We start from the raw sequence: 13,894 nt of genomic DNA, 5'->3' as shown, positions 1-13,894 counted from the left end.
AATAAGGAGAGGTTACATGTTAATCACTTCTAGGAGTTAAAGGGTTAATAGAATTTTGCTTAATTGTCGCGCATCTCGAGCCTACAACGTAAATTACTTAAAACAGACTAACCAAGGCGGCGAGAACAGGGACCTTTCGAAACAGGTTTATAATCTCATGCCACAATCCACCCACCTTGTCTGTGTATCCTGACAGCATCTAACATTTCCGCAGACCTGAGCTGGTTTCTGACAAGCGGTACATGCAACGAGGAAACTTCTTTGGCACTGTTACTCACGGCCTCTCCATCAACACTGTCAGTCTGGACTGCGATTTCCACTGGAAGGATGCAACGCACGAAATTGACTTTGGTCTTTCGTATGGCGTCCAGAATGGTGTCCTGAGAAGAAATAATAGAATTTTACAGAAAGTTCAATTTTCAATCGTTAGCCCAAACCAATCCACGACAGAATTCATAGTGCTTCAGCGCTTCGTTCATAATTGGCCCAGAGTTGTCTCCCCACCTTCTCAACCAATATGCAAAAGCAAAGGCAACGGTAAAACTATATCAAATCGCAACCTGGGCTCTCACGTTTTCTGTGCTTGAAGCCAGTTGAGGGTGTTCATTCTGAGCTCTGATTGGCTTTTTATGGTATTTCCATTTTTCTGATTGATTTTTGTCTTAAAAGCCAATTGAAAGACACTCCATTACGAACCTGCGGTTCTAACAGGTAACAAGTAGCTGGCGATCAGGCCTTCATTACTAGCGCTTCGGGACGAGGGTTTCATCGCCCGCGGAAAAATTTGAGGTCTTGAGCAACGCGAGTCGGGTAGAGGTCTGTAAAGGGTCTAGAACCGATAGTGAGGTGCCAGACCCCCAGCCAACCTCTCCCCGACTCGTCTTAAATCTTCCCGCGGGCGGATAAACGCGCGTCCTGCAACGCTGATAATGGGGGCTTGAAACAGTTTACAGAACTTGGCTAAAATGAATATCAAAGGAATTATGAATCAAACTTTGAGGATGGCCTTATTTCGAGCCTCGAGATAACACTCATTCATTCCTTCTTGGCTAAGAGTTCGCTGTGCTGTATTTCGACAAAAGCACTCACCACTTGGTATATGAGCTGTAAACAATGAGAGTTCTTTTTAATTGCTGTTGGTGTGTTCAGAGTTTTCTTCAGGCTCCGGGATCGAGTCACTCCCTCTGCAGCCGAACGGTGTCGCGAAAACATCTCATTCAAGTAAGTTCTACAAGTCACACAACACAGTTGAAAATCAGCTTTCCGAGTGAAAGTATTGTACTGGTGCTTGCACCTACAGCGAGCACGAGCTGGTATGTCATAAAACCTTCTAAAATTGCCGAAAAACAGTTAACTTCTCGAATTAAGAAAGAATAATGTCCAAATAGTACGAATTAGCATTTATTAAGAGTTAATAGACTACAAATTATCGCAGAGATGAAGTTTGGTTTTGATCACTTTTTCAGACGTTTGCAATGCTGGCAGGGCTATCCCGGTCATATGGATCGTGGTAGTAACAGCACCGTGCAAATTTCCTGTACCTTTGTAAAACATTGAGTTCTCTTTTCCAGCAGCTATTTTGGAGAAGTGAATAAAGGAGGTAAATTTCTAAAGAAACTGTGGTGCTGCGTCGATGGGAGAGTAAAACAGGGTAATTTAGTATTATCAACTACGTTAATAACGTAAATTGGCCTTTCAGGACTTTCAAGCTTGAATATAAACGGAGATTCTGAGAACCAGGTGAAGTACTTACTTTGAGGATTCAGCCAGGATTGGATGGGCCTGCTTAACGGCAGCATGTTCCCTAGCGACTTTCAGCCAGCCCTGAGCATTGTAGAGTACAGGTAAGTTACCCTGGCAGTGGTTAATGTAGAATGTGTCTTTGAGCGACCCCTGTTTGACCCACGTGTCTTCTAAAGGAAACAAGAATCAGCTGTTAGAGCCCAGGCAATTCTTTTAGAACTGATGAACGGTTGGAGGAAAATAAACTTACTATCATTGCAGTGATGTACATAGAGCCGCGCCAAGAAACTGCTGTCATTTGCTCCTGGGAAGATTGATTCTTCGTCTAAGATCCATAACAAACCCTTCTGTTCACTTTTCAGGTCCAAGGTAGAACCTCGAGTCTTAAGAAAACACAAGCAAAGGAGAGCCTCAAAAAAATTTTACGAAGAATACGTGATGTTCATCAAGTGATATTTTAAGTAAAAGCAGATATCAGAATCACACAAGAGACATAGAGAGCGTGACATTTTTTCCCCAGTGAGACTTGAAAATCAGACATACCACAAATGTACCTACTGTGAAAGATCTTCCGACATTATACAGAAATTCTTGAGCGACTTTGCATGCGAAGGAGTTTGAAGTGAATTTGCAGCCGTTCGAGTGCATGTCACAAAACGCTTGCGTGAAATCCTAAACAACGGGAGCAAAGAAAACTACGCGAGGCCACAATACAACATTGACCACTTAAGCGTCGGCCGGCATGGTTGGACGTGAAAAGGAAGCGGCAATAGCGTCCGAACTCCAAGTATCACACTTTTTTCAAGCGCTACGGGACGCTAAAAAGAAACTTCTGAGGTTCGATGGCTCCTTTGTATTAACAACAACGAGGAAAGAAAAGAACTGAAATGCTAAATTACATATAGGGCAACTGAAATATGATGTGCATTATGCACCTTATTCCAAAATGGCCGCCAATTTAGTATTATTTTGTTTACTTGCAAATTAGCCCTTGTTGCCTCGTTTAAAGGAAAATATTCTTTTGAATTTCGAGTTTAAGAACGAGGCAACAAGGTGTTAATTTGCAAGTAAACAAAAGCATACTAAAATGGTGGCCATTTTGGAATAAAGTTTATGTACATACCACTCCTTGAGCAGCTCTATCAAAGACGGACACCACAGGATCAGGAGAGCTTGCCACACTTTCATAACTACAATCTATGTTTTCCTGTAAAGTCAAATTTGATTGGTAAACATCTGTTATGTGAATACAAATGGGTTTTTTTAGACGGAAGACTGTACAGAACATATCCTACATGACTTTGATTACTAGTATTTTTATTTTGGTTTTGAGACGCCTTATCAAGCATTCTGTTATGTAAAATAAATAAGTACCTGTGAGTATCGTTCCATCTGAGTACTGAACACTGTGTCGTGGAAGAACTTTTGAAGCCTCTCATACTCGTAGTTATGGCACAAGTCGTCAAACAGTGCACCATCGGTCTTGCCGACTGATGCCGGGTTCTGGAAACCTGGCGGGTCCAGCACGTGCATTGATGTCACAGTTCGAACGTTACATTGAAGAGATCTGACAGAGAAAGATGATTAAAGAGTCGTTCTAGTCTGTTTGTCGTTTTGATCCCGCATTGGATGAAACACAGCGGTCAAATATATGCGCATGTGCGGACGTTGTATTGAGTAAGAGACGTGCTTTCAGGGTTTCACAACCAAGTTGTCTCACACGAGTTACAAAAAACCACACAACTAAGTAAGCGCGTAACTTTTTTTTATAACAGAAAGGTAAATAAACAGGATGCGCTTACTTGAATTAGCTTGGTGTTCGACAAGACTCGAATTTTACCTCTCCCTAGTTTTGGTTTCTTTAACAGATTCCATTAACGTCTCAACTTTCTTTTGCTTACTTTGCGAGACAGCAGTTGTTTTGTACGTTTTGCGTTTTCCTTTGAAATTTTGCGCGGGAAAAATTGTCGTGCGGCAGGCCAGAATTGATCCCCTCGCGCATGCCTGACATTTGGACTGCTGTGTTTCATTTGGTTAGGTATCCACTCTTTCCGCTGATCAACCCTCGCATAAACCTGAACTGCAAAACCCCACACTTCAAGAGTCTGCCTTCACTGTCGTCTCAATACATCAGTGTTAGATCTGTTTTGCATTCAGGGATTATTTGCAACAGATACACTTAACTCGTTTATCTTTCCTTTACCTGTTGATGAATCTAATCAAGGCAGCAAACGCTTCCTGGTAGAGTCCCATGGCAAACCCTTCCAACGCCTCGATGTACTGAACCGCTGTAGATCTAGCTTGCCTCTCAGGAGTATTATCAGCAGAGCTGGACGGACTCAGATCATTTCTGGACTGGCTTTGGCGCCGCATTCTTACGGTGAACTGATTGACAATTGGAGGTGCGAAGATGATCTCAGTGATGTCCTCCTTGGTGGTACCCAGGACACTCGCAGCTCTTTGTACTGCTGCTGGGTTGGCGAAGTGGGGTTTGTTATCTGCACCTGCAGAGATGTAATCAGAGCGTTTTAGTAAAAATCTTAGAAAGCCATAAGGAAGTCAGTAACCACGAATATGTATTTGTTTGTACAAGCAAACTACCATTGAATACAGATTGGTTGATAAACGGATCGACTCACTACCTGACAGACTGTTGGACAAACTGAAAGACTATCAGACAAACTGAAAGACTGACTGACTGACTGACTGACTGACTGACTGTCGGACAAACAGAGAGACTGACAGACAAACTGACTGACTAACTAACATACTGACTGACTGGCTGCCTACCTGAGTAACTGACCAACTGATCTAACACACAAACTGCTGCCTACCCAAATTCATATAGCTTTAACTTCTAACAAGTGCACAAAACATTCTGAGGTGAAACACAGCTGACATAAATAATTATGTTTTACAATGAGCAACATTTCCAATGGATCCGTAGGCTCCAGACGTAATTGAATGATGCACTTACCAACTGCAACCCCTGCGCATCCCAGGTGACAGATTGCAGCCAAGATAGCCCAAATGCCTTTTGCTTCTTCCTCAGAGATACCCAGCATCTGCAGAGCAAACTCAATCTCCGTCCACTTATCAGAGAGCATCTGATCATCTGATGACTGTGGAAAAAGACGCCTTCAATAAGTACAAGACTTTTAAAAACATCTGCTTCACCAGATAAGAGTCACTATCATGTTATGACTGCTACAAAACATCGGGCAATGAGCACAGGTGGATTGTCCATGATTCATTCTTTAACCGACAATTATGACACAGTCAACGTTTATCTCATGTTGTGGTCACTTCCAATGCCAATCATGACATAACAACTGCTGGTCTTTGTCAGGTGATGAGGTCAAGTGCTTCACCTTACAAATACAACATGCTCTACTGTGATACATTTGTTTTCAAAAGGTCTATTTATTGATTAAGATCAGACCATTTCGACAGCCTTCTCTCAAACAAGAGGCTCTGCATATATAAAAGCATTGAAAGAGTAATAAAAGTAACTCATGTCTCACTCTACCTTGGGATCAAATGTTTGCATAAACTCATTCGTTTCACTCATTTTTGCTTCCAGTTGTAGTTCCTTTCTGTTAAAAGCAATCACATGATTTTTTTAATACTGTTGAAAATGATTGGAAATTGGGGAAAATACTTGGCTATCAACATGAATTTCCCAGCTCAAAATTTCTGTTTAATCTCTCAAATGGCTCAGCTATAGCTCTAGGTACCCACCTATCAAGTACAAATTTTCCTCAGAAAACATTTCCCATCATGCCCCTGATACACATGGCTAAAGCTGTGCTTCTAAAGGGTATTGATACAACTTGTGTATGTATAAAGTATTTCATGATTCAATATTACCTTTGTTTTTTTCCATCTTTTTTAGTAAAGTTATGTGTAAAAATGAGTTGGAAACAAAGAACCTTTCTCTGTCACTCGAAATATGCTTAGCATCAGTTACATGCTGTTTACCTCAGTTTTGGATCACATCCTGACACCAAATAGTGAAAGATTTTAAAAGTGCTCTCCTCCTCTGACTGCCTGACAACTTTGGACTTCTCTAAGAGAAATGCCTGGAACAACCAATAGTGACAAAGTTTGGTAAGGGACATTCCTAAGGTTGCTCCACACTCGTAAAACATATAGAAGAGAGAACTACACATTAACCCTTTACACCCTACCATCAGTATGAATATTCTCTACACTGTTCCTTCTACATTTCCTGGGGTGCCGACAAGGAGAACCTGTTTGCCAATCAAAAGGTTCCTTCCTTGGTGATCATTTCCTTCATTTTCATGATCTTAATGTGAGATTCAGGGATAATATTGTTGGGAGAAATTAGATGCTAGTCACTCTTAGGGTTTCATGGGTAAACTGGTGTGCATGAAAATGAACATTCAGCTTTTCATATATTACAATATAGTATAATATAGTATAATTTGCAGTTGATCTTAGCAGGAGCAAGATTTTTGCAGATCCACCAAGTGCACTGGACTACTGCTTCTTTGCTTTTGAACTTAACTTCCATTTGTACACAAGTAGATGTAAGACAAGTTTAACCACGAGCAGAACGTGTAGGAAAGGTAGTGAGCCTTACAAATGTAGACAGATTATTATGTCACACTGACCACTCCAAGGAGTGATTGAAATATCACTACTAAATAGTGTGCTTCTCAAAGGACCTTCTTTAAATCTACTTTGGTCCTTCTTTGCTAGATATTGTGCACATAGGGAAAACCCACTGTTTTACTTTTCAGCAGCTTTAATAACAGTGCCTTTTCTCACTAACCTGAACTGAAGCACTTGTCAAAAGCCCTGCTGTGTCAAAATCCATGTTGAACAACAGAGTGAACCTTGATGCATTGTGATTTAATGGGGTGGTCACATTGCCAAAGGCCTCCAGTAGAGCATAAATAGCTTCAAGCTTTTGGTCTAGAGAAGGGGATCAACAGAAAGATTGTGTATGTGTGAGAACAGAAGCATTCTGTTGCCTTGGAGAGAAGGCACCAACAATCAGCTATTAATAATACCATTTCATCAAGGAACACTAGGCAATGTCTACATTGTATGTCCAATCAGGATTACAGTAATTAAATAATATGTTTAATATAGTAAAGTATAATACAAAAATTGGACCACACTACCTTCTGTTGTTTAAGAGGTTAAGCATTTCTGCATTGTTGGCAAGTTTTATCCTCACTTTAAGAGTTCATTGCTACTTTTACATAATTATGAATTTATATGCACATGTACAAAAAAACTGGAAATGTATGTTGAATAAAAGATATAGGAAAATCACAACATTCACACTGAGGCAAATATCTGCTTGAAGAGACCTTCAATAGAGGTATGGTTTCCATAAAAAAATTAAAAGATAAACGCTACAAGGTAAAGTTCCATCCTTATAAAAAATGCCATTTCTTAAACCTCTCATTAGTCAGAAACAGACATTTTTTCAGGTGCCAGGGTCGAACCATATAAACACTGACCTAATCTAATATGACCTCTTAACCCTTTCACTTACAACAGGACCACTAAGTAATTTCTTCTTATGAAAGCACAACATTATCAAACAGGAAGGTGATGAGAGGAGAGAAAATTATCCACTGAAAGACCTAGTTTGATTTAACATTAAATCCTCAAACCTTCAATAACACAAAATGTGTGACAAAGACTAAGAAGAATTGATTTGAGGATCTTGGGAGTTGGGTGGATGGGTAGGAAGAGAGAGAACTTAATTTCACCTGTAAGTGCAGAGTGAGGAGAACTGGCGGCAGCTGCTAAATAATGCATGATGTGTCTGGCATTGACAGTCTTCCCTGAGCCGCTGTGTCCCATTAGTACAATTGACTGATCCATCCTTGTTGCCAACATGTTTCTATAGGCTGACTGTGCAGCAGCAAAGATGTGTGGTGGCATGTCTTCCTGTTTACAGCCACGGAACATCTGAATCACCTGTTTGAAATTCCACAAACAGTTAGCAAGAGTTCTTAAACTGCATGTTCAGCAACTCAAGTTAGGTTTTTCTTATCATTTTGTTCTCTTTGCTGTAGTTGCCATAGCTACATGTATGAAAATATACCAGATAGAAATAGGGAATTAAATAATCTGGGAGGTTACTTTATATTAACCATACAAGACTGATAGCCATGGCAAAAAAATTATCATTTTCAAACATTTTACATCTGTGGGGAAGTTTTCAAACTGAACAACTCCCTTTCATTTTCATCCAATATTTCTGGCATTGCTTTTCAAGGTTGTTCTTTGGTTTCTTCAACCAGTATGTGATTCACAACAGCTTCTTGTGTACAAAGTATTGACACCAGCATTTTGAACTTCCAGGGTTACTTTTTAACCCTTTAACTCCCATAACACCAAGAGAGAATTTCTCCTTGAAACATCTATACAATATCAACCAGAAAAGTGACAAGAATAAAGAAAAATATCAAATAGGGGATAATTAGATGACCCAATACTAAATTCTCTGAACTAGTATTATAAGAATTGTATGGTTGACAGTAAGGAGAATTACAAATTCAATCTGGGAATTAAAGGGTTAAGAGCTCTAGGGCATTTATAAAGCTTCTTGAGTACCTTGTCAGTATAAATGGCCAACTCCTGCTGGGGGTTAACAACTATCAAGTTGGGTCCAGCGTAGGTGTGAATAAGGTTACTGCCAAACCGTTGCCGTAAGGTGTGTAGGCAGCTGGATTCATTTAAGTAACGCAGGGAAGCAAGATCTTCTGCTCTGTCGTACTGAGGGGGATTTGCCTAAAGTGAATAAATAAATATAAATATTCTACTATGTAGTAGACTTTCTTCCAACATACATGTAATTGCCATTATGTTTACAGTAGGCCAAAAAGAGGGTTATAACTCCTACCTATTCTACATTCTTCTAGCTATAACCACTTGGAGCAAGTGTCTACCTTAACACTTAAACTCCTATGAGTGACCAAGACAGGATTTCTCTTTAATTAAAATATCTATACAATATCAACCAGCTAAGTGATGAGAATAAAGAAAAAGATCAATTTGGGGATAATTGGTTGATCCAATACTAAATTCTCTGAACTAACATAATAAGAATTGTATGGTTGACAGTAAGGAGAATTACACATTTGATCTAGTAGTTAAAGGGTTAAAGATGGGATGCTAATCCAGGTTACCCCCCAACAGTAAGCCTGTAGCTATTAAGACTCCCTGGCCCAGTTGTTCAAAAGGGAGGATAAAACTATCAAGTGGGTAAATCACTACCCAACCAAGAGGTGTTAACAAAATGTACAGCACCATTCATGGAATAGAGGCTGTTAATTAGGTTGTCCACCCTTAATATAACCCAGGCCTGAATAAAGCAAGAAACTATAGGTGCAAAGCATCTAGCCTGAGAACACAACACAATAATTCAGCTAGGGCACAACACAACTATGTGATTATGTCTCCCATGTCTCCAGTAGCAATGAGCCTGATAAAAAAGCTGAGGTCACCCCCAAAAAGAAAAACAAATGAAAACTGTAAAAAATAAACTAAACAAACCTTTTCAACACTATCCTCTTCGATAGAAATAATTTCACCACCATGATCTAACTTCACTTTACACATAGGGGTTTCATCTTCTTGCCTCTGCTCTTTAATCTTCTGTACTCTTCCACCAGAAAACCCTGCCTTGTGAACAACCCACACTTTCTCAGCATCTAACCAAGCTTTCTGTGAGTTCACCTCCTCCTCTGATTTGGGCTGGGAAGTAAAAAGAGATTAAAGTGGAGACATTAGAGAATTTTTTCAACTTAGAATCTACCAGTAGCCATAACATACACTAATATTTCAATCCATTACATACATCAAATAACTTATCCAGGAAAACATATAAACATAACTTCCAAATTGAAACAAAACACCAAGATAAGAATCACTTTAAAAACTTCCTCACTTTCTCAAGGTTATTACCCCATCTTTCTATTAGAAAAGGTATAAATAATGTGGTTCTACTACACATACATGTCTGTTGATAATGAAAAAAAGACCTCTCAAAATCCTAAATCATGTTCCAATCACATTAAGATAGCGATTACATTCAAGCAAACCTTAAATTTTAAGGGAGGTTCCATCACAAGATACTTAATAGTTCTGCATCTCAATTTCAGCATAGTAAACACCAAATCATTTAGAATCTATGAAATATTTATAGCCTTTCCACCTCCTGCTTCACCATTATGCAAACAGAAGCTGTCACAAGCAAAGCTATTGGATGTAATTCTTCCTAATACAAATCCATGATAAGATACTTAAGTAAAAGAATGTAAGAATTAATGCAATTAACAGTAATTGAGAGGGTTTATTGTATATCCTTAATACCCTTATTCTGATTTCTTGAAATATTTTCAACAAAAAGTTGTGTCATAGCAAACATCACTCCCGAATTACCTAAATTATCATAATTAACACTTAGCATGTATCAAATCAAACAGTGGGGTTTTCCATTTTAATCCACTCAGCCTTAAGGGATGCACACAAGAAAAAAGCAATTAATTCCTTAACTTGATCAAACTCACTTTCTTTCAAACAATAGACACCTTGTTAAATTACTATATCTTAAGAATGTTGACAAAAACAACAGAGAGCAATTTGAGAGCAGCAGCAAAAAAATTGGAACAAAATTTCCTCTGGATTAGTTGGTTAAAGTAATTTTAAGATAGCAAAGTAAAATTCGAAAACCCAAATTGGCCCAAAAGAACATTCATGCTGTGACATTCCTAGCAAAAACTCCTGTAAACAGAGACTTAATATATTTCTTGGCGATCTGAATCTTGTACTGGGCAATATCCATGTTTTGACAAGGCCGTGTTTATTCCATGTCAAAGTGGTATGTTTTTAAAACAGGGAACAAAGCTCACGGACTTAATTTCACGTGATTCTTTGTCAAATGAAGGAAGTCCTATACATTTTACACTATGCAGTAATTAACTCTAATAAAATTTTAACAAGGAAACCTATTCTAATGCAAATTTGAACCACTGATGCATCGCAAACAGTGAAAATCAAACAAGATCAGAGGCGAATACCTCAAACTAAACAGAGCTTTACTAATACTATTTCAGGATGTGGTATTGGAATATCGACCGCTGGGATGTTTTGTCATAATAGTCAGAACATGCAAATTATCACATGGTTAAATTCCAAGCGATCAACGACCTTGGCATTCAGAAATACAGTTGACAGGAATATCAACAGAGCGTAGGCAACAATGTACACAAATGGAGGCTATAACATATTTACCTCAGAACTCCATTAGTACATTCTATTATCAGCAATTTTACTTGAACTAAATTAAAGAAATGTACTCACCTTCTTTTTAATTCTTTTGCTTCCACTCCGAGCCAGAGTTCCGGCCTTGAGATTCGACTCGTCAAGTTGAACAGTCGATCCATCCAAACCACTTCTCACGCTCAATTCTGAAAGTTCCGGTACTGGGATAACTTTAATAACGACCTCTTCTCCCGACATAACAATCATCTCGATAATCTTCTCTCTCGGTTCATTTTCAACGTTGATTCCATTGACTTCTACGAGTCGATCTCCTGGTAGCAAACCCGGTGTGCTATTTGGGCCAACGGGTTCCACAAAGTGAACAGTTTTTCCGCTTCCAGGGGCATTAGCTCTCCTCAGAGCAAACCCAAAATCACCGCTAGAGCGCCTTTTTAATTTTATCACCCTTGCAATACCATAAATGGCTGGCTTCACTTCCGGTAGCTGCAAATCGACCCCCATTTCCTCCAAAGTTTTATCAGTAGGAGACAGAATCGACGGCGAGGAAACGTTCAGATCTCTTGGTGGCAAAACAATTTTCGGATCGCTTGGTGGACCGGCGAAAGACTGCACAGAGCTTGTAGCAGTGATAGGTCGATCAACTTCCATGGATCGTTGAGAATTAGCCTTGTTTCGATCGTTTTCGGAACCAACATTGATCAGCTTGACTTCGAACTCAACCACACCAGCGCGATCCGCTAAAATACGCGGAGGTTTAGGTGGAGCGCTATCGGTCAAAACATGCTTATCGTTCATCGACGAAGCAGATATACCTTCATCAGAAGACTTCGCATTAACTGAAGAATTGCCATTAACTTCGGCTCTGTGGTTTCGTCCCTCCTCCTCGTTCGTTGTCTTTTCTCGATCTTGAGACTCGTAACTCTGCCGGTTCGGACTTTGCAACTTGATTTCAATACTCGAGCTCTTCTTTCTCTTCACTCGTGGTTTCGGGACAGGTTTCCCGACTTCCGAAACTTCTTGCTTTTCATCGTCTACATGTCTACGATTTGCTTGTGGAACCGCTTCGGAAAAAACTGCGTTAGATGAAACATTAGTAGAAGATCCGTACAAATATGGAGAAGGAATGGCCGAACCGCTAGTTGTACTACCAGTTGTATCGGTGCTACTCGAACGACCTTTCCTGCCATACAAATCAAGATGCTCAGTTCCAGGCGATGGATTTCTTTGGTCATAATCGTGCTCAACATCGTACCTTCGTTTATCCTGTTTTCTAAAACTAAATCGCCCTCGTCTCTCCTCCTCAGAGCCAGCAACTATGTTCCCCAGTTCGCCATGAGCTTTGCGATCAGTTTTGTTTTTGTTATCCTTCTCTTTTTTTCTCCTTTCCTTTCGTTCTTCTTTCGTCTCGATAACTTTTTCCCTATCCTTTTCCTTCCTCTTGAAGGAAAACATGGCGATAGATTATTGCTAGCGAACCAACTTTAGTTTTGTCTTAGAGACAACTGGTAGACATATACTTAACACGAATGGCCGCCAAATTTTTAATTCATAAATCCGGGGATTGCAAAATCTTATCACGTGATCAAAATGTTTTGGTCATTGCGTTACGTAATTTTGTCACGAACTAATGGAATGTAGCCAACCATTGCGGTGACTGCCAAAGGTAACTGCCAATATTTGTGAAAATGAGAAGGCCAAAAGAGTAAGACGTCATGCATATACATTAAGGTGATCACTAATCAGTTATTTCTTTAAGATTGCGTGCGTTTTCATGAAAACGTGGTGTAAGTTTCGGTCACGCACAACCAACGGAGGTCTATGAAAAAAGACATGATCGAGAATGGCACTCGTGATTAATGATGCATCACAAGTATTTTAACAAGACTACAAAATGACGTATCGAACGTATTTAAATGTTCGATTCCTTAGCGGTGCTTTTTAAAAAGGGCTTATATAATCAAATTAACAAATAAATTGCGTGTTTTCCTGTGCCTGTTCAGTAATACATCACAGATGACGTAAAAAAAACATCAGTGACACACTCGGCTGCGCCTCATGTGCCGCTTTTTTGTTCTTACCACATTTTGAAGTGTTATTAGACAACATGGAATCTATTTGTTTTCTACAACAAAGAAGCGAAAAAGTTTGTCAGTGGTGACGTAATCTATGCTTCTATCCTCCAATAGATAATAGGAAAGAACCAATCAAAAATGCGTGCGAAATTCAAAAGTAAAATACACGATACACGATCACAAATTACTCACTGTGAGCAACCTTGTATTTAATCAACGCTTTTTAACTGATCGATGACCAAAACCTAATATAGCTGGGAAGTGGTTAAATGAAAAAGAACCTCTACTAAAATTAGCAGAAGATGAAATGCATGATCAGCAAAAAGGCAAGACTCTAAAGTTACGTGGTATTTGTTGTTTACAACTTTAACTCTACCAGGCCAGTTCAAAGATTGTCCGTCGCATCTCCATAGCATGATCATCGCCATTATTCCCTTGTAAAAACTAGCAATATTTTGAAATAATTACACGGCCGGTAGCGCTCGTGTGCAACATGAAACGAATACTGTATTCTGATTGGCTTCCCGAGCGGGTAAGATGGGCCCATCTTGCCCGCTTGGGATTACCCGCCCTCATTCCGCACAAGTCAAAAATTTCCGGGCAACGGACTAGAGAAAGTTCGCAATATTTAGACAACGTTGGCGATGAAATCGTAAAAAGTGACAGAAGAAAGTCAAAACAAAGGAAACACGCACGGCTCTCTTGAGTTTATTGTGCTACAAACACAATCGGCTTTCTCTTCCGGTTCTCGAAATAAACATGTCATTCTTGATTCTTACTATATCGAAATCGTTTTTCTCTCT

At 39.5% G+C, this 13,894-nt stretch overlaps 1 protein-coding gene across 1 annotated transcript in view; it reads right to left on the bottom strand.

Moving 5' to 3' along the window:
* The window catches only part of LOC113667420 (unconventional myosin-XVIIIa), a 36,479-nt gene extending 23,524 nt beyond the window's left edge, over nt 1-12,955 (bottom strand). Inside the window, exons 1-15 of the mRNA XM_027183238.2 lie at nt 11,098-12,955; nt 9,289-9,489; nt 8,347-8,523; nt 7,497-7,707; nt 6,542-6,684; nt 5,725-5,825; nt 5,273-5,339; nt 4,721-4,865; nt 3,947-4,247; nt 3,118-3,310; nt 2,867-2,950; nt 1,994-2,126; nt 1,754-1,913; nt 1,090-1,228; nt 176-380 (exon numbers count right to left, since the gene is read on the bottom strand). Of these exons, the coding sequence (XP_027039039.2) occupies nt 176-380; nt 1,090-1,228; nt 1,754-1,913; nt 1,994-2,126; nt 2,867-2,950; nt 3,118-3,310; nt 3,947-4,247; nt 4,721-4,865; nt 5,273-5,339; nt 5,725-5,825; nt 6,542-6,684; nt 7,497-7,707; nt 8,347-8,523; nt 9,289-9,489; nt 11,098-12,471 (3,634 nt within the window). The 5' untranslated portion in view covers nt 12,472-12,955. The remainder of the gene's footprint in view (nt 1-175; nt 381-1,089; nt 1,229-1,753; nt 1,914-1,993; nt 2,127-2,866; nt 2,951-3,117; nt 3,311-3,946; nt 4,248-4,720; nt 4,866-5,272; nt 5,340-5,724; nt 5,826-6,541; nt 6,685-7,496; nt 7,708-8,346; nt 8,524-9,288; nt 9,490-11,097) is intronic.
* Between the last annotated feature and the right edge of the window lie 939 nt (nt 12,956-13,894).

The sequence above is a fragment of the Pocillopora damicornis genome, chromosome 12 (assembly GCF_964200805.1).
Source record: "Pocillopora damicornis chromosome 12, jaPocDami1.2, whole genome shotgun sequence".
NCBI lineage: Eukaryota > Metazoa > Cnidaria > Anthozoa > Scleractinia > Pocilloporidae > Pocillopora > Pocillopora damicornis.
Note: the sequence above shows the minus strand (reverse complement) of the source record. Positions and strands in the feature narration are given on the sequence as shown.